Genomic DNA, 20,222 nt, shown 5'->3' with positions numbered 1-20,222 from the left:
AATAATTAAGTCTACCAATTTGGTTTATCTTCCTTTGCCTTCTCCATGCTAAGAATAAATTTTTCCTCTGTTATGGGTCCATTTTTACATTTGACTAGAATCTGTCTGAAATTTTTGAATGATGAAAGGAAATGCTTTCATACAGTTGCCTACTTCTCACCCCATCAAAAAATTTGCCTACAGAGTTTTAATAATTATGTATTACTCAGCAAAAACTCAGTTGTGAGACATAGGATATAGCCTTCTATTTATTATTTTTCTTTACATTTTTAGAGCAGAGATTTTTTTAACCCCCCACTGACTATATAGAAAGAAATAGAGTTGTGTTTTCACTTAAAAAAAACTATTTCAAAGGTTTGGGATACGGAAAAGTACAAAAAGAAAATAAGAACCATTCAGAGAAAAGTCTGTGTTAACGTTTTATTTTTTATCTGTACACTTTGGCATGTAGCTGATCATACTGTGTGTACATTTTGGTATCCTGCTCTTTTCTTTCAATACCCTAACATTAACATTGCCCATGTCATTATGATCTTTTGGTAATCGTTTACAGATGGTGGCCAGATAATCCACAGAATGAACATATAGTATTTTCCATGGCTACTTTTTTCAGTTTTTGGATAGGTAGGTAGGTGTAGGGGAAAAGTTTTTTGCTTATGCTCCAAATGTTCACATTTCAGATACCTCTTCAGGAAAGGGTCCCTGAAGTGAAGTTACTTGGTGCACGGGAGTTTTTTGTGAATAACTTTGTTGTGCATTAATTTTTTACTTCCTGTTTACATTATCACCATCAGGGGAAAGAATGCTTTTTCTCGTTCTAGTCACATTATCTGCATTTTGTATTTTTCTGCTAATTTGATAAAGAAAACCCTTATTCTTGTTTTATTGCTGTTTCTCTAGTAATGAGGTCACATTGAAAAAGTAGGTTTAAAGAATGAGTCTGGCTGAGAATAATTTTTGATGTAGTCTCCTGTTCTATTATTTTTTTCTTTGTTTTTGTTATTAATCTCCCTTTGTACCACTGTACAGGAGAACTGACTTTTTAATTGGTTTAGCTAATCCTTACCAGTTTATTATGTGAAAACCACAGTCCTAGTCCTTAAAGGTTGACTTGGAGAAGTATAAGTCAGTCTCAAAGAAGCTTTAAAACAGTTGGCAAGACAGGAATTACCCATTAGAAGATAAATGACATGTACTGGTAAGAAAAGAAGACTTGAGTCTTGTAAGTCCTGTAAGTTTATAGGAATACTTAAGAGTTTGTAGAAGGTGCAGAGTTTAACAGACTCTTAAAAGATAGGAAGATTTTTGAGTAAGAGGACATTTTTGACAGCTTTTTATTTGTATTTTGGTTCGTTTCTTTCTTTTTAAGGATAGAATCATTTTATATACTGTAATGTGACTTGCTATCTTCATTAACTGTATCATATGCATTTTTTTCTTTATTTTTTTTTTGGAGACAGAGTCTTGCTCCGTCGCCCAGGCTGGAGTGCAGTGGTGGGATCTCAGCTCACTGCAACCTCTGCCTCCCGAGTTTAAGCAGTTCTCCTGCTTCAGCCTTCTGAGCAGCTGGGACTATAGGTGCCCACCACCACACCTGTCTAATTTTTTTATTTTTAGTAGAGACAGGGTTTCACTGTGTTGGCCAGGCTGGTCTCACATTCCTGGGCTCAAGTGATCTGCCCCTCTCAGCCTCCCAAAGTGCTGGGATTACAGGCATGAGCCCCCACACCCAGACTCTTCTTTTTTTAAAATAGAGATAGGGGTCTCGCTGTGTTGCCCAGACTGGTCTTAAGCTCCTGGCCTGAAACAGTCCTCCCGCCTTAGCCTGCCAAAGTGCTGGGATTACAGGCATGAGCTACTGCACCTGGCCTTAATGTAGGCTTTTTTTTTTTTTTTAACACTATCTGTCATTAGTACTATATTATCAGTTTTAATGTCTGCATAATTTTCTGTTATGTGGATATATCAATTGTGTGTATATATAATCACTTCTCTTTCATCATTTGGTTTCAGGTTTTTGCCATAGCAAATGATGCCACACCTGAACATTCTCATTATCATTGTGAACTTGTACTGGTACTTCTCTAAGCTAGGTTATTGCAAGTGGAATTGCTGGGTTGAGTATGTTTTCAAATATTTACTCTTGTAGAAAATTGTCTTCTATAAGACTGCTTTCATTTGCATATAATTATAAGTTGATTGTACTAGGATTGTTGATTTTCCTTACTAATATTTAGTTTTTATATTTTCCAATTTCAAATGGTATTAGGCTTCAGCATTGCTGTAAAGGAGTACCTGAGACTGGGTAATTTATAAAGAAAAGAGGTTTAATTGGCTTATGGTTCTGCAGGCTGTACAGAAAGTGTGGTGCTGGCATCTGCTTCTGGTGAGGGCCTCAGGGAGCTTAAAATCATGGCAGAAAGCAAAGCCAGCATATCACATGGCAAGAGTGGGAGCAAGGGGTGGGGAGGGGGCAGGCGCACACTTTTAAACAACCAGATCTCAAGTGAACTCAGAGCAAGAATTCGTTCACCACCAAGGGGACTGGCATTAAGCCATTCATGAGGGATCCATCCACCCCAGTGATTCAAACACCTCCCACCAGGCTCTATCTCCAGCGTTTCAACATGAGATTTGGATGGGACAAACATCTAAACCATATTACTAATGTCTTTTGGGAAGAAGCCATACTATGTTTGGATTAGGATCTCTTTTTTCTTTTTTCTTTTCTTTGACAGTGTATTGCTCTGTTGCCCAGGCTGAAGTGCAGTGGTGTGACTTGACTCACTGCAACCTCCATCTCTTGGGCTTAGGTGATCCTCCTGCCTCATCCTCCTCTTGCCTCAGCCTCCCAAGTAGCTGGGACTACAGGTGTGCACCACCATGCCTGCCTAATTTTGTATTTTTAGTAGAGACAGGGTTCCACCACATTGGCCAGGCTGAGCTCAAGTGATCCTCCCCGTCAGCCTCCCGTAGTGCTGGGATTACAGGTGTGAACCACCGCGCCTAGCTGGATTGGGATATTTTCTAGGGAAATAATGAAGCCACACTCAAGAATGACTCAGGACAAGCTGTCAGTCTACCAATCAACTTAACTTTCCTTTTTCTGATTTTTGAAAGAAGTATACGGCAAGAAAAAAAAAAAATACAATGCCAAACTTAATTCATATCTACTGGTTTCAGAGACTAAAACTTGATAGTTTCTCTATTCTTAACTACTTAAAATACCTTGCAATTTCTTTCTTTAGTAATTTTGATCATGCCATTTTCCTTTTAAAATGCCTGCCTTCTGCATTTTAGACCTTATCTTACTGAAATTCTGCCAGTCTTTCAAGATCCATTCAATAGTTTCCACATTGATGTAGTTTATACTCTTTTCCAGTCTTAGAAATCCTATACAGATCCCAAAGCATTGTAACACTTTGGGGATCCCCAGGAACTACAGACTTAGTATCTGTCTGGCTGCTTCCTCTCTGTTCATCTGTCCTTATTATGTCACTGCTTCTTCCTACCATGTCATGTCCATCCAGGCAGATCTCACCATCTCTTTGTACACCATGTTTCTTTCTTTCCCTGTGCCTTAAAGCTTAACTTTTAGGCCTCTCATCTTCTTAAGCTAGATCAAGCCCTCTTTCATTTTGAATTATTAAAAAGATTATACCATTTTCATGGAGGTGGCAATAAATAATGTTCATCATGGTTTTTGTTCTGCACGGCACCTCTCCTTAAAACAGTAGTCTTGTGGAATGGCTTCCCATGCATTTATGGGTAGTTACTCTGTTCTAATATAGTTTTACTCTGATCCTGTTAGCTATTCCTTAACCTTTGGTGAAAGCTAGGGGAATCGACAGTACTCCCTCTTTTTGAGCAGAGTGATAAACCTGGTGTGGTCACATGATCAAGATGAGAAAAGTTGGAAGATTTAGCTTTTTTTCTTTCTGGTGACAAAGATGGGAAGATATGCATCTGAAGTTGCCAACTGCTGTGTACATGCCTTATGGAGGAAGATGGACAGGCGGAAAAGAGCAGAGAGTATGTGTGTACTAACGTTTTGGCAAGTTTAAATTCCTTAGTAGTTCTTTAAAGTTGTGTTGACTCTTAGCCTTTTCTAGGATTGCTTATTCCACTGTTGTTCTGATTCTGGAGATAATGCATGTGTTATTTTAATAATGCCTCTTTTGGCATTTTAGAGTTCTGCCTTAACACAACATCAGTGTCAGATGGTATTCATTCATTTGTAGAACACCACGTTAGTAAGCACCATGCTCTATAGTAGTTATAGAAAGGAGGGTAGGGTAGGGTTTTTCTTTTCCTCCCAGGGAAAGAACCCAGAAAGCAACCCAGCTCGGTAGAGGAAATGGGGATACAGGTTGTTATTAGAGTCAGATGAGAAACATTTCTAGAGATGACCTCATTGATCTGGGCTCTGAGGCTGAAGCAACAGTTGCAAAGCAGGTGTGGTATATGTCAACTATATTTGTCTTTGACATGTGGACTTATTAATTCCTTTCACAGTCTGGGTTTTATTTTGAATTTTTGTGTGTCATGTTAATTTGCTGGTAAGTGGTAGGTGTTCAACAATTACTAGTATGGGTTAGAAAAGGATATTTGTTTCCTTGGAATTTCTGGGCATAGAAATGTGACTTTCTCTTTTCCTAAAATGATGAAAACATGATTGGAGTAAGGAAGGGTTGAAATAGAGCATAGTTAAAATGGGCTATGTAGCAAGGTGGGCTAGATGATACTACAGGAAAAAAACATCTCCTAGATATTAGTAGTTATAATCTAGCCACTAAAAAAGTTGTCTGTCCGGGTCAGCGGTAAGCTCTGCTCCCATGTCTGCACATTCAGATACTCAGATACCTTGATGTGTTGTCAAGTAGGAGAATATGGTGAACTGTACTCTTGACTCTCCAGAACTTCCCCCAGCAGTGATTCACTTCTATTCACATTCCCTTGGCTGAAGTAAGTCACATGACTGTACGTGCTTCCAAGTGGTTGGACAAGTACCATCCTACCTTAGCATCTGAAAAAAGGAAAAATAGAATATTCTTGAGATGTGGCTATCATAGGATGTTTATACATTATTTTGCATTCTTATTTGCATCTCTATGATAGTTTGTTTCCCTAAAGCCTACTTAGTGAACCTTGGCCACTGGTCCCGTGTGTTTTCTTCATTCTTCTATTTAACCAGTGTGAGTGCCTTCCTTTTATATTCTTTAATTCTTTTTTCTTTCCTGTCTCTTTTTTATCCTCTCATTTGTTCAGTCAGAAGCAAGTTCAAACTGATGCTTGTTTGGGAAGAGGAGAGTGTTATGGGGAGGCATAATGTGATGCAGAAATAATTTAATGCCTCTTATGACTGAATTTGAGCCCCTTGTTAAAAGTATTTATACTAGAATTGGTTGGGCGTGGTGTCTCATGCCAGTAATCTCAGTACTTTGGGAGGCTGAAGCAGGCAGATCATTTGAGCCCAGGAGTTCAAGACCAGCCTGGGCAAAATGGCAAAACCCTGTCTCTACTAAAAATAGGCCGGGCGTGGTGGCTCAAGCCTGTAATCCTAGCACTTTGGGAGGCCGAGACAGGCGGATCACGAGGCCAGAAGATCAAGACCATCCTGGCTAACAAGGTGAAACCCCATCTCTACTAAAAAATACAAAAAACTAGCCGGGCGAGGTGGCAAGCGCCTGTAGTCCCAGCTACTCGGGAGGCTGAGGCAGGAGAATGGCGTAAGCCCGGGAGGCGGAGCTTGCAGTGAGCTGAGATCCAGCCACTGCACTCCAGCCTGGGCGACTGAGCAAGACTCTGTCTCAAAAAAAAAAAAAAAAAAAAAAAGAAAGAAATAAAAATACAGTAAATTAGCCGGGTGTGGTAGTAAGTGTCTGTAGTCCCAGCTACTTGGGAGGGTGAGGTGCGAGGATCACCTGAGCTCAGGAAGTCGAGGCTGCTGTGAGCCAAGATTACACCACTGCAGTCCAGCCTGGACTAGAGACCCTGTCTCAATAAATAAATGAATGAGTGAATGAATGAATGAAAGAAAATATTTATGGTAGAACTGGCTGGGTAATTTGTAACTTGCTCTTTTCAGTGATAGTAAATCTTACTGCTCTAATTAGGCAGCCTGGAGTTTTAGCTGTGGAGACATGTGGGCCTGCTGCATTGGTAATGCTGAAACTAGCCTGTCCCATCAGGCCTTGGGGTCAGGAGACAAGATAATACGGTGCTGTGTTCAACATTGGCATGGTTGCCTTGTTCTAAGGAGAAGCAGAGGCTACTTTTGTGTAGTTGGAAGTTAGAAACATTTGATTCTTAATTGTACCCGTGTTAAATTTTTTGGGGGGGCCGGGCGCAGTGGCTCAAGCCTGGAATCCCAGCACTTTGGGAGGCCGAGACGGGCGGATCACGAGGTCAGGAGATCGAGACCATCCTGGCTAACCCGGTGAAACTCCATCTCTACTAAAAAATACAAAAAAGCTAGCTGGGCGAGGTGGTGGGCGCCTGTAGTCCCAACTACTCGGGAGGCTGAGGCCGGAGAATGGCGTGAACCCAGGAGGCGGAGCTTGCAGTGAGCTGCGATCTGGCCACTGCACTCCAGCCTGGGCGACAGAGCGAGACTCCGTCTCAAAAAAAAAAAAAAATTTTGGGGGGGCCTACAAAGTAATAGTTTATATGTTTTCTATTAGTAATTTCCTTTGCACTAGGCCTTATTTTAATCAAGTTTGGGATTGAGTCAAAGTCACATCATAAGCATACTGGAAACCTATAAGAAATTGTCAGCTGCCATAAATTGTCTCATATCCTTCAATGCGGATTTGCTTTCATTCTTCTGATATTCCAAACCACTTTTAAAAAGCTTTCCCAGTCTTGGAATGCCTTCTTAAAAGGGTTCAGTGTCACTTAAAAATACACATACAAGTGATTCTTATACTAACTGCAAGCTTTTCTATCACATTTGGAAGGCTGTTTTCTTGTAATACAGAGAGCAAAAGAAAGCAGAGGCTCCTTTTTAGAAGATTAATAGTGGTGCTTTCCTCCATTTTTCTCATACTATCTCTAAAGTCTTCAGACATTTATTTTGGCCGGGCACAGTGGCTCATACCTGTAATCCCAGCACTTTGGGAAGCTGAGGCAGGAGGATCACTTGAGGTCAGGAGTTCGAGACCAGCCTGGCCAACATGGTGAAATCCCATCTTTACTAAAAATATAAAAATTAGCCGGGCATGGTGGCAGGCACCTGTAGTCTTAGCTGCTCAGGCGGCTGAGACAGGAGAATCTCTTGAACTCAAGAGGCAGAGGTTGCAGTGAGCTGAGATCACACGACTGCACTTCAGCGTGGGTAACCGAGTGAGACTATCTCAAAAGAAATAAATAAATAAAAGAAACCTTCCCTGTCTGACCATAGCCTATCCTTAAAAAAAAAAAAAAAAAACAAAAAAAAACCAAAAAAAACACTATATATATATATATATATATACTTTTTAAAATCTCAGTAGCTTTCGGGGTACAAGTAGTTTTTGGTTACATGAATGGATTGCATAGGGGTGAACATCATTTCATCCATATTTTCTGATGTATCTCCATGTTCAGGGCAATATATATCATTTGTCAGTTACTGTATGGGTTTTATAATTGCTTGCCTCTACCTTTGCCTATATTTTGCTTTTGACTGGAAAGCTTTTTTTCCTCAGCTTTTCATTCTTCAGTGCCGGGTTTAAATGGTGTGGCCTATAAAGCTTATATTCTCCTGCTAAAAGTATTGGAAACGTCTATGGAGAGTACCTGGTAGATTACTTTGTTTTATGAGACTGACCTCTTGAGGACAGGGACTAGACTATTTGTTACCTATATTTATATGCCCCGTTGTGACTTGCGTATATTTGTTGGTGGCAAACCTAATATCTTTTGAAGGGAGTAGGTTAGTACAGTGGTTCTCAAGTCTATCAGAGGCAATGCTCCCTGTCTATAGTGTATATCATATAAATATCTTTATGTTATGCTCTTTTAATATTTTCAAATAAATGAAGAAATAAAATACCTGTCTACCCACAGTTTAGAAATACTGATATAATGTTTCAGCATTTTACAAAGATAAACAAAAGGAAAATAGTTGATAACAAAAATAACATCTCAATAGGTAAGTGCTTGGACACAGTGACACAAAATTATAGTGCATCTGTATTTGGAGTCACTGAGTGTGACAGCTACAACAATAAACTTAAATGCCATAAGCAGCATTTTCATCATAAGGCATTAAAAATGGTGCCTGACTCTTGGTAAAACTGCCAAAAGAAAAAAATAGTATAATCGTTTGTTGTTGCATTCCTGGAAAATTTAATATGTAAGAACTGTGCAAAACAAATCTGAGAAATTGCAAGCATGTTTTTCACCTATGTCACTGCCACATTGTCAGAGTTTTTCATAAGGTTTTCATATATTACCAAGATTGTTTGAAATGTATTGGGCATGGGACAGTTCTTCGTTGGGTCTTTTTGTTCCATATGTTGCCCATCTTTACCTCTAATCCACACCTGCTAAATGGGAATAGCACCCCTGCTTCCTAGTGTATGTTTCCAGAATGCTTTCTAGGGGCAGTACTTCTGCTGTTTAGAAATATTGCTTTACTCTGAATTATAGAATCATTTGGGCTAGTGTTTCACTATAACTAAAGATAGGAACATTAATCAGATGACTCAGGTTTCTTTTTGTAATAGAAATAGAAAAACAGTACATTTTACAGGGAACATTAGTGAGTTATTTATTTAAAGTGGTTTAAAGTTAACTTTCCACCATTAATTATTGAAAATCAATAGCTCTTTTAAAACATGCATTTTCCAGCATTTGAAAGAAAATATCTAATTTTTAGAAGACAAAACGATAATGTTATAATTGTGTGTTTAGAGTAGAAAAGCATAAAAATGTGTCTGTATACACATACACAAATTTAGAGTTGTAATTAAACCCACGATCCATTTATATTTGGTAATATATGCACGTATAATGTAAGTGGTAATATATGCATGTATATTAAATATATGCATATCATATAAGCTGTGAATATGTCAAATATCATAAGCTGTGAATATGTCTAGCATAAAAATTCAGGCAATTTAACACCTGTAATAGGAATTAACTAGCTACTTGTAACTAGCCAGTTTCCTCATCTTTCCTAACATTAAGACAGCATTGTGCTCTTTTTCTTTTTCTTTTTTTTAAATTGAGAGAGGATCTCACTCTATTGCCCAGGCTGGAGTGCAGTGGCACAACCATGGCTCACTGCAGCTTTGACCTGCCAGGTTCAAGTGTTCTTCCACCCAGTCTCCCGAGTAGCTAGGAATACAGGTGTGTACCTCTACACCCAGCTTATTTTTGTATTTTTTGTAGAGATAGGGTTTCGCCATGTTGCCCAGGCTGGTCTTGAACTCCTGAGCTCAAGCAGTCCACCTGCTTTCAACCTCCCAAAGTGCTGGGATTACAGGCATGTGCCACCACACCTGGCCCAATATTGTGCTCTTGATACAATGTTCAGGTCTCTTTTATATCTGCTTTGGACTAGAGATGGTTTTTAATTCTGCGGACTACTGTAAAGGATTTGACTAAATAGCAGTACAAATGTAGGTGGAAGGGTACAGTCAATACTATGTGCCTAAAAGTTAACACTCAGAGGCATTTGAGACTTCAAGATGATCTTGAAAGCACATAACCTGGAGTTGAGTATAGTCTGTTCTGTTGCAGTGTTGGTTTCTTTAATGTGAATTGGCCCATACACACTTGATAAGTAGGGAAATGATGTCAATATAACGTGGAAGTAGTGTTGGTTCATAAGCAGTTTTTCCCACAGTGCTACTGTATAAACTGAAAATGGGGAAAGACCTTTCAATTAAAGAGGAAGATTTGGTAATATATGAAGACGTCACACACACACACAACCTTGCAAATCTGGCAGAAATAATTTAGTGAAAGAAATAGCTATTCCGGTGGTTTCTAAAACCACCATACTTTGTACTGTCAAAAGCAGTCTCAGGAAGTTCAAAACCATTTACTCCTGTGTTTATAAAGAAAGAAGATAACAAACAGGAAAGTCTGCCCGAGAAAAATTATATTTTTAATTATTTTGAAGCTTTTTAAAAAATGCCTTTAAAAAGTTACACTTAAAAGGAGAAAATACACAAATAAGTCTCAAGTGGATTTATTGGTGCAAATTTTGTTGGAGATTTAATTTTTTATTAAAATTGGTGATGTTTTTGTTGGGACGCTCGTTACCAAATAACATAGGTTTGTGTGCTCTGGGCTCAATCTTATTTTTAACATAACAGCCCTGTTATTTTTAGTGCGTAATTTTGCAGAGACATGAAGTTTTTTTCAGGAATACCCATATGTTGTTATAGAAGCTCCTGAACACATGCGTGCGCGTGCGTACGCGTGCGCGCGCACACACACACACACACACACACACACACACACACACACACTCTGACTCACCCAAATCTTTGGGCTATAATTTACTAAATGGCTTCATTCTAGTGTTATTTAAAAGAGTTTGTCATGAATTTTACTATACTGTTCTACAAATTTTATTTATAGTGGATATAAATTTTACTAGGTTTTAAAAAGATTATGCTTTTTAATAAAAACTAAAGTTGAGCATTAAGGCTTGCTAAATTAGAGAGGTGGTAAAATGAGCTCACAGGAGGCATCCAAGGCTCTTTTGCCTCTGAATACTGTGATGTTCTAATTGGCTATTCCAGATTGGACATCATTATTTTATGCAGATTTACTTTGCAGCATTTTTGAGCATTAATAATTTATAAGTGGACATAATAAAATAGAGCTTCATTTTGGGAGGCCCCATATTGTCACTTCCTGGTACCATCTGGTTGTCTATTCCTTGTTAGCCAGGGTTGGAAACTATAGCGCATGGGCCGAATCTGGCTCACTGCCTGTTTTTGTAAATAAAATTTTGATTGAAGTATAGCCACCATGCTTGTTTGTTTGAGAATTTTCTGTACCTGTTTTTTTGACATACAGTATTGCCCAGGAAGCTGAAAATATTTACCCTTCTTTTATGGAAAATGTATTAAGTCCCATAGGCTAAACAGACAGGCAGAAGGGACAGTTAAAGATCAATATTTTATATGTTTAAAATATACTTTTTAAACAGTCCTCAGTGAGAATATCACACTTTAAAATAATTTTAGGTAAGATCAGTGTGGGCATGGTTGATTTTATTTTATTTTATTTTATTTTTTGAGACGAGTCTCGCCCTATCGCCCAGGCTGCAGTGCAGTGACGCAATCGCTTCTCACTGCAACCTCTGCCTCCCGGGTTCAAGCGATTCTTCTGCCTCAGCCTCCCAGGTAGCTGAGACTACAGGCACATGCCACCATGCCCAGCTAATTTTTGTTGTTTTTATTAGAGACCGAGTTTCACTGTCTTGGCCAGGCTGGTCTTGAACTCCTGACCTCATGATCCACCCGCCTCTTCCTCCCAAAGTACTGGGATTACAGGCATAAGCCACCGTGCCCGGCTGGGCATTGTTGAATTTAAACCAGTTTTGTGAGCCTTGGTTTTCTAAATGATTTGGATACTGTTTACTTTTTTGTGGTATAATATAGAGAGTTTACCTGCTAAGTTCTTAAGTTCGTTGAAGGTATTAGTAAGGGCATGAGAAATAACACAGGAGTATCATTAGGTGGATCTGACGTAAGCTGTATACAAGTCAACAGAGCAATTTATTTGAGTTAGAGGAGGGCTGCGGCCCCAGCCCTCACCTTTAGTTTCATATGGGCCAGTTTCTGATGACAAATGGAAGGAATCTGAATTTTTAATTGTTTTGCGCATTTATTTTTCACAAAGTTGTCTAGCTTTGAATGTATGTAGTTTTCTTTTAAAATGAGTTGTTTAATTATCAAGGAATGCAACAAGGTATATTTTAAATTATAAAATGAAATAAAGTAGAAAACGTGTTTTAATTAAAACAGCAGTCTGCAACAATCTTTAAGAAAATAAGAATGTGGAGGACCTGAATGACATAATTTATATTTCCTGTAGCTGTTAAATTCCATACGCAAAAAACAGAATGTTATACCTTTTTAGAATAACTATGGAATGCTTTCAAAAATAGTCTCATTTCTGAAGAAAAAAGAGTTGAACTCTGAGATCTGTTGGTAGAAATATAACAAAAACAAAAGCAACTCTTAGAAATTAAATCTAATAAGAAACTCATTGGTTAAGCAAAATTTTAGTCTGCAATGGGAGAATAGGAAAAACTAAAATTAATCCCAATGTATATGAGGCAGGAAAATCACGTGATCCAGCCTCAGTGACAGAGCAAGACCCTTTCTGAAACACCAAAAAATAAAAAAATAAAACAGCAACAACAACAAAAACACAATGTATTTAAAAAACTTACGAATTTCAGCTTAGCTACAACTTTAGAAAATATGCTTCTTGAAGTATATGTGTCCCTTCATTACTAAAAGTGAAGACTAATACACTTGAAAGGCTCACCTAGAATTTTTTTTTAAGAAATTCGTCTATTTTAATAAGTATTTAGAAAATACTATTACTTTCACATTAGAACCTTGAAAATAAAAATGATATGAGGGATCCAGGAACTATTTCCTTTCTTAAGAAGCTAATTTCTTACCTTCTTTTAAGACTCTTTTCATGAATTCTGGAAAGATGGAAGAAGGAATGATACAGAAAAGAGAAACCTTAGGTCCTCTTTTGGAACAGATGGTTGTACTTGTATGATATCTTAAGAAATTTATGGCATCCTTAAAGATTGAGTTAGAATTATTTTGTGATGTTTTTAGTGACTCATTTCTAAGTTCTTTTGAGATGGTGTTTGGAATAAAAGCCTTAAACTTTTTTTAACAAGTAAATTTGGTGTTAATGAAACTTTTTTCTAAATTTTCATTAGTATATGCTCTTATGTGGAAGGTGGACATCAGCTATGAATTACATAAATTGCATTTATTACATTAATATCTCACCTGAATGACAGCAGTTTTCTGGATATAAACGTATGTTTGTTTTTTATTGCTTATGTAAATCTCATGTAACCATTCCCCAAGGTCTAAAAAATAATCTAACTGAAAACGGTTTTTTCATGTTCCTCAAACTTGCTTTTAGAACCGTGCTGGTGTAAGGATTTGATTTATTGTAAATATGATGTACCACATCAATCATGGAATTATTTGAATGTTTTTTGGAACTTTTGTGGTAAATTCCATATTTCTCCAGGACTTTTTTGTGTTCTTTCTGTTTACAAGTACTTTAAAGTTTTAGCAAGTATCACTATATTGATTTCATGTAGGTTGGTTTATTGTTTAGTGCTTGAAATGATTTTCGGTATAAAATCAGTTTGAGAATTGGTTTTCCTGTCTCTGCATTTACTGTGTTTACCTGAATTTTAATGTACGAATTGGAAATCAGTATCAGTGTGGGAATCATCAATTGTCTTTTCCGTAAGCTTTTAAAGCCGTTACAGTCACATTATGTATTAAAAGTAGTGTTTAGATCTAAAGTCTAAATTTACTTTTTGTTAAAATGTAGCATATTTGAATATCTGCACTAAAATTGCTGAAAAATGTGTTACTGCTTAAGCAACCATAACAACTCTGTGCAATTATGACTACTGGTGATAATAAACTCTTCGGTATTGGGGAGGGGGGTTGGTTCTAAGAGGCAACTTCTTTTTGCCAGATTATTTGGTAGAGTAATAATTAAAATTTAAATATTTGGAAAAAGGGTAGGGTCAACAATGAATTGTGGGAAGCTTTAAAAAATATATAAAAATATTTCACTTTCAGTATTGTATTTGCATCTCAGTTTCCTGATAGATTTCTGTTTTGATTTTCTGCTGACAGGTCACATTTAGGGCAGGCAAAACATAAGGGATATAGCCCTCCTGAGAGTAGAAAATCTAATTCTAAGGCACCCAAAGTGCAGTCTAATACTACTTCTGAACTGTCAAGGGGACACCTTTCTAAAAGGTAAATCTTCATGTTGCTTATACATTTTCAAGGCAGAATTATTTGCATTCGAATCATTGCATAATATTAAAAACTTGAGGTTATTCTAAAACGTTATGATACATATTTTCATTATTCTCTAAGAGTAACTTTTAGGATTGACAGTTTATCACCTTTGCAGTGATTAGTGCAGTATACCCTAGACAATGAGTTTGTCAATGATAAAATGATATTTTTGTTTGGATATAAGATTCCCCCTTTGCTTAACAAACCATTGTGGCCATATTTTATTTCTTTTTATTTTTAAATTTTTTTTTTTAAGTTTTTATTGTCAGAGCCATAATTTAGGTTTAGGTCAGTGATTCTTAAGATCTAATTGGTAAGAGTCTTTGGAAAGCAATGTTAACTGAAGATTTGATAGTACTACAGTATAAAAACCTCTAAGCTTCATTTTGAAAGTATGTATGTTAATGCTTATTTCTTCTAAGCTTTGACAAAGCAGTTTTGTTTGTGAATAAGGCATCAATATTCTGGCTTCCTCTGGTACTGAACAATTAAGTGTTGTTTTTCTTGTAATCTTAACTCTTGTTTTGTGATTAGGAGTGTTAGTGTCAGTAATCTTTGGGCTAAAGAACACCCTTATCTTCTAATCAGATATTTTACTATCCAAAGTCACATCTGCCTTTGTTTTGTTCTTTTGTTTCGTTTTACAGATTTGAACCATCTGAAAACCTATGTTTAATACTGGACTTAGTAGGAACATACTCGTTCTTTATTTTTTGAAAGCATTATGTATGACAGTTGTAAATATGACAGGCTGGTATTAACTGTTTTCTTATCTAACCTCTTAGAAGCTGCAGTTCATCATCTGCTGTGATAGTTCCACAACCAGAGGATCCAGACAGAGCCAATACTTCAGAAAGACAAAAAACGGGGCAGGTGCCTAAGAAAGACAATTCTCGAGGAGTGAAACGCAGTGCTAGTCCAGACTACAACAGGACCAATTCTCCTAGCTCTGCAAAAAAACCAAAAGCACTTCAGCATACTGAATCTCCCTCAGAAACAAATAAGCCACATAGTAAGTCAAAGAAGAGACATTTAGACCAGGAGCAACAACTGAAGTCTGCACAATCACCATCAACAAGCAAGGCTCATACCAGAAAGAGTGGGGCCACTGGCGGTTCACGGAGTCAGAAAAGAAAAAGGACAGAGAGTTCTTGTGTAAAGAGTGGCTCCGGGTCGGAATCAACTGGTGCAGAAGAGAGATCTGCCAAACCTACCAAGCTGGCTTCAAAATCAGCCACCTCAGCCAAAGCTGGGTGTAGCACCATCACTGATTCTTCTTCTGCTGCCTCTACTTCCTCCTCGTCTTCTGCTGTAGCCTCGGCCTCCTCCACTGTGCCACCGGGTGCCAGAGTGAAACAAGGAAAAGATCAGAACAAGGCCAGGCGTTCCCGTTCAGCATCCAGTCCCAGCCCCAGAAGAAGTAGCAGGGAAAAGGAACAGAGTAAAACTGGTGGCTCTTCAAAATTTGATTGGGCTGCTCGTTTCAGCCCTAAAGTTAGCCTTCCTAAAACAAAACTGTCTCTTCCAGGGTCTTCTAAGTCAGAGACATCAAAACCTGGACCTTCTGGATTACAGGCCAAATTAGCAAGTAAGTTTACAAAAAGGTCTTTTTCTTTAATTAAAGAATGTTCGCCACTGCACTCCAGCCTGGGCAACAGCGTGAGACTCCGTCTCAAAAAAAAAAAAAAAGAATGTTTCTCTTGGTTTGTCAAAAGCAATTATGCTTTAAAGTTAAGGGGTTTTTCCCCCCGTCTTAGATAATCTTAGATTTATTACTGTCCATATAATTAAGTACATGACAGCATGTAATAACTGTTACTACATTTAGTTTTATGGAGACAGGTAAGGAATACTGCCTTCCTGTTATTACGAAACCATCACATTTTAGTGTCTGTATCTTTATTGGTCCTCGCTGCATCTCCTACTTCATCGATTTCCTAATATCAGGATGGGACATAAAGTTGGATTTTCTTCTATACCACATATAGAATTATCATTTAGTTAGGAGTTGTTGTTTTTAGTTATGAGTTACCATGATCGGAAATCAAATTTATCTATGCTTTTTTAGATGGAGTCTCACTCTGTTGCCTAGGCTGGAGTGCAGTGGCGCAGTCTTGGCTCACTGCAACTTCCACCTCCTGGGCTCAAGCGATCCTCCTGCCTTGGCCTCCAGAGTAACTGGGATTACAAGTGTGCACATCACGCTTGGGTAATTTTTGTGTTTTTAGTAGAGATGGGGTTTCACTATGTTGGCCAGGTTGGTCTCAAACTTCTGACCTCAAGTTATCTGCTTGCCTCGACCTCCCAAAGTGTTGGGATTACACGTGTGAGCTACCATGCCTGGCCAAATATGTATTTTTTTATATTAGATATTCTTGATGTGTAGATACAATGAAATGTTATTATAATAAATATACCTCAATATAAATTAAACCTTATTCATATGTAATATCTCATGGTCTTTAAAGAGTTTTGTCTAAAGATGAATACTTACGTTTCACTACTCTTATATACACTGCTCTGTGTCCTAAGTGAGTGAGAAAGAATATTGCTCTCTTAAAGTTTACAGTGGAGTAGAAAGAATTTGTGTTTTGAGAATACATTCAAGCAAAGAAACCAAGTAGGTGGAAGAAACATAGAGTTATGTGCTTTCCTTCATGAGTCAGTTTTGGAGATATCCAGGAACTCTTCTCCCTCTCTCTTTACCAAAAGACTTCTTCAGGGAGCCAACTGCTCATCTGGGGAATGCTAGTGTTTTTCTTTTCTTTCCTTCTTTTTTTTTTTTTTTCTTTTGAGACGGAGTCTCGCTCTGTTGCCCAGTATGGAGTAGTGGTGCGATCTTGGCTTATTGCAACCTCCGTCTCCTGGGTTCAAGCAATTCTCCTGTCTCAGTCTCCTGAGTAGCTGGGATACCAAGTGTGCGCCACCACACCCAGCTAATTTTTGTAGAGAGGGAATTTCACTATGTTGGCCAGGCTGGTCTCGAACTCCTGACCTCAAGTGATCCACCTGCCCCGGCCTCCCAAAGTGTTGGGATTATAGGCGTGAGCCACTGTGCCCAGCCTTCTTTCCTTATTTCTATTCGAGAAATCTATAGAGGACAAATAGGATAATAAAGCACTTATCTACAATTTTTAAAAGTACTTAATTTTCATAATACCTAATTAGGAAGCTTGCTTTTAAGCATCTGTTCTTCTCTGATTGATTTTAGATCTACATTTGGGTAGGACTATAATGTTTTTTTGGCTTAAGAGGATTATATATAGTGTTTACTAGCATTCTTGTCAAAGTATAGCTCATATTGAATCAGCCTAACTTAATATTGAATCGGAGCTGTTAGCTCTGTTTAATTTAACACTGCAATGTAAAACTACTTTTGATTGATTCACACATTAACTAAAATGACAAGAATACTATTAATAGTAGGTACTATATAAAAAATTTTATGTTTAACCTGTATGATAGGTTAGTGAAGTAACATCTTTTAGATTGAACTTTGTTCTGTTTTGGTATTTTAAATATGCAGTACATCTATATAAAATGTTTTAAGTTTAAAGGATTAAGATAGGCTAGATCAGTATCTTGAAGTGAGAAGGAAAAAAAGGTCCAAGTTAAAAGGACAACCAACTATTTGTCCTTCCAAGGCTTTATCGATAATTGGAGGTATTTATGCCAGCTTTTATACTGCCTTTCCTCCCTGTGTTTTGTGTCTGTCAGTCTGTCCATTGTAGTAGCTATGTAATATTCATAGCCAGTGGGCCAGGTTGAGTTTATAGCAAGCTGTTTAGGATTCACTCCTCCTTCTGCCTTCCAGTGTGCCTCACTTGAAGAACTCATCTCTTAAAGCTCTTATATGTAAGAGGGTTCTAGGGCCAGGCAATAGCAGATTGTACTTGAGTGTCATGGCCTTGGTCCTTTGTAGAGATCAGCTTTCTTTTCTTTATATAGTCTGTTAACATGATTTTTAAAAGAAAACCCAACTCAGTGTCATTATGCTGCTGGTTTGATAAAAACCAATCCAGATAATTCCATTAAGCCTGCTCAGCACATAGTCACAAACTAATTTAGTATTTTAAAACTCATTTCACCATTATTTCATTTACTTTCACAGTATCTGTGTGTTCTATTGTCACTATTATATCACTTTTCCATTTTCACTGCCACTATCCCAGTTCTGATCTCTCATCGTAGCCTAAGCTGTTGAAACAAGAGAATGGAACCAGCGTTTGTTTAGCATAAAATAAGTGCCAGGTATTTTACATATGCAGCTACATTTTCTTTTAAAAAAAAATGGTACTTCAGGATACTTTTTAAATTTTTTTTCCCATAGACAGAGTCTTGCAGTTGGCTCACTGCAACCTCTGCCTCCCAGGTTCAAGCAATTCTCGTGCCTCAGCCTCCCAAGTAGCTGAGATTACAGGTGCGTGCCACTGTGTTTGGCTAAGTTTTGTATTTTTAGTAGAGACAGGGTTTCGCCATATTGACCAGGCTGGTCTCGAACTCCTGACCTCAGGTGATCTGCCCACCTCAGCCTTCCAAAGTGCTGGGATTACAGGCGTGAGCCACCATGCCCAGCTTAGGATAGTTATCAAGGAAATGCATTCCGAGGAGATGAAGTAACTTCTCTGAGTAGTATACCTCATACTTGGCAGAGTTAGGATTTGAAGATGGGGGTATGTATGACCTTGAATGAAGCATTTTCTTTTTCTTTTCTTAACCCATGTTTCTGTGTTTTACTGTTGTAACATAATTGGGCCATTTGGAGATAACTAAGACTCTAGAGGAAGTGAAATTTTATTTGGTCGTTCATTGGTAGTATTGATTAAATTTAGAGGTGAATACTATGTGAACCCAAGGATTCATACCATATCATTCGCTATGTATTTGCTGGTTTTCAAATAAATGAAAACATTTCAAAACAAAGTAGCATATATTTACTGTGCTTTTAAGTGCCTGACAGTTGTTCTGAATACCTTACGTGAGTCATCTTATTTTGTTCCTCATCGGTCTTGTGTAGCAAGTTGTTGTTTTTTGTTTTTGTTTGTTTGTTTGTTTTAAGATGGAGTCTTCCTGTGTTGCCCAGGCTGGAATGCAGTGGCACAATCTCAGCTTACTGCAATTTCTGCCTGCTGGGTTCAAGTGATTCTCCTATCTCAGGCTCCCAAGTAACTGGGATTATAGGCATGTGCCACCACGCCCGGCTAACTTTTTGTGTTTTTAGTATGGAGATGGGGTTTCACCATGTTGACCAGGCTGGTCTTGAATGCCTGACCTCAAGTGATCCACCCCCCGCGGCTTCCCAGAATGCTGGGATTACAGGCATGAGCCACTGCCCCCAGCCTTTGTGTGGCAGGTATTTTTATTCCCAGCTTACAGGTGAGGAAACTCTGGATCATTAGTCAAGTTACCTGTCTAGGGTCACAGAACTAAGAAATGATAAAGCCGAGTTAAAACCCAGGCCATTTGATCCCAAAAATTGGCCTTGAGAAGAGAATGCATAGGGGCGAACAGATTAGGCAAGCTCAGTCTGGGAAGGTTTCTTGAAGTCAAAACAAGGCATTGTGCATTTTAGGCATGATTAAATGTGTCACTTCAGGAAAGAGTTTACAGTAGAATTAATTGGCAGGTAACGTTTCTTAAGGATATAGGGGCAAAATGTGGTATTTTATGATTGTCTCTGGGTTTCAAGTAATGGTATTTTGAGGAGTAGAGCCAAAAATGTCGGATTCAAATCTTAGTTCTGCCATTTTTTCAGCTGGTAACTGTGGGAAAGTTTGTAACTTTTTCTTTGTAAAATGGGCATAATAGCTATTTGAGGAATAAATGAAAACATTAGAAGACTTAGCATAGTGCTTAGTGCACAGGATGCATCACAGAATTTAGGGTGTACAACTGAAAGTGAATATCTTAAGGCAGAAAACATATTCAAAGCATTTTGAGAATGGGGGATCAGTAAGTCCTGGCCATTGGTCAATTTTAAGGTAGCTGTTACATTTGGAACACCAGACTTAGAGTTTTTTTATCTCCTGAAAATCAAATACCACATGTTGTCATTTGTAAGTTGGAACTAAATAATGTGTTCACGTGGCCATAGACTGGGAAGGAGACGAAGGATGAGAAATTACCTCATGGCTGTAATATACATTATTTGGATGATGGTTAATACCAAAAGCCCAGACT

At 38.0% G+C, this 20,222-nt stretch overlaps 1 protein-coding gene across 50 annotated transcripts in view; it reads left to right on the top strand.

Annotated features, from left to right (window-relative positions):
• The window catches only part of TRIP12 (thyroid hormone receptor interactor 12), a 154,478-nt gene that overhangs the window by 49,759 nt on the left and 84,497 nt on the right, over window positions 1-20,222 (top strand). For 18 of the 50 annotated variants that reach the window (XM_077957735.1, XM_077957733.1, XM_077957734.1 and 15 more), the window contains exons 3-4: window positions 13,872-13,997; window positions 14,828-15,630. In XM_077957735.1, the coding sequence (XP_077813861.1) occupies window positions 13,872-13,997; window positions 14,828-15,630 (929 nt within the window). The remainder of the gene's footprint in view (window positions 1-13,871; window positions 13,998-14,827; window positions 15,631-20,222) is intronic. The other 32 variants (XM_028831193.2, XM_077957752.1, XM_028831191.2 and 29 more) reach the window with 3 other exon arrangements.

Source organism: Macaca mulatta, chromosome 12 (assembly GCF_049350105.2).
Source record: "Macaca mulatta isolate MMU2019108-1 chromosome 12, T2T-MMU8v2.0, whole genome shotgun sequence".
Lineage (NCBI taxonomy): Eukaryota > Metazoa > Chordata > Mammalia > Primates > Cercopithecidae > Macaca > Macaca mulatta.
Note: the sequence above shows the minus strand (reverse complement) of the source record. Positions and strands in the feature narration are given on the sequence as shown.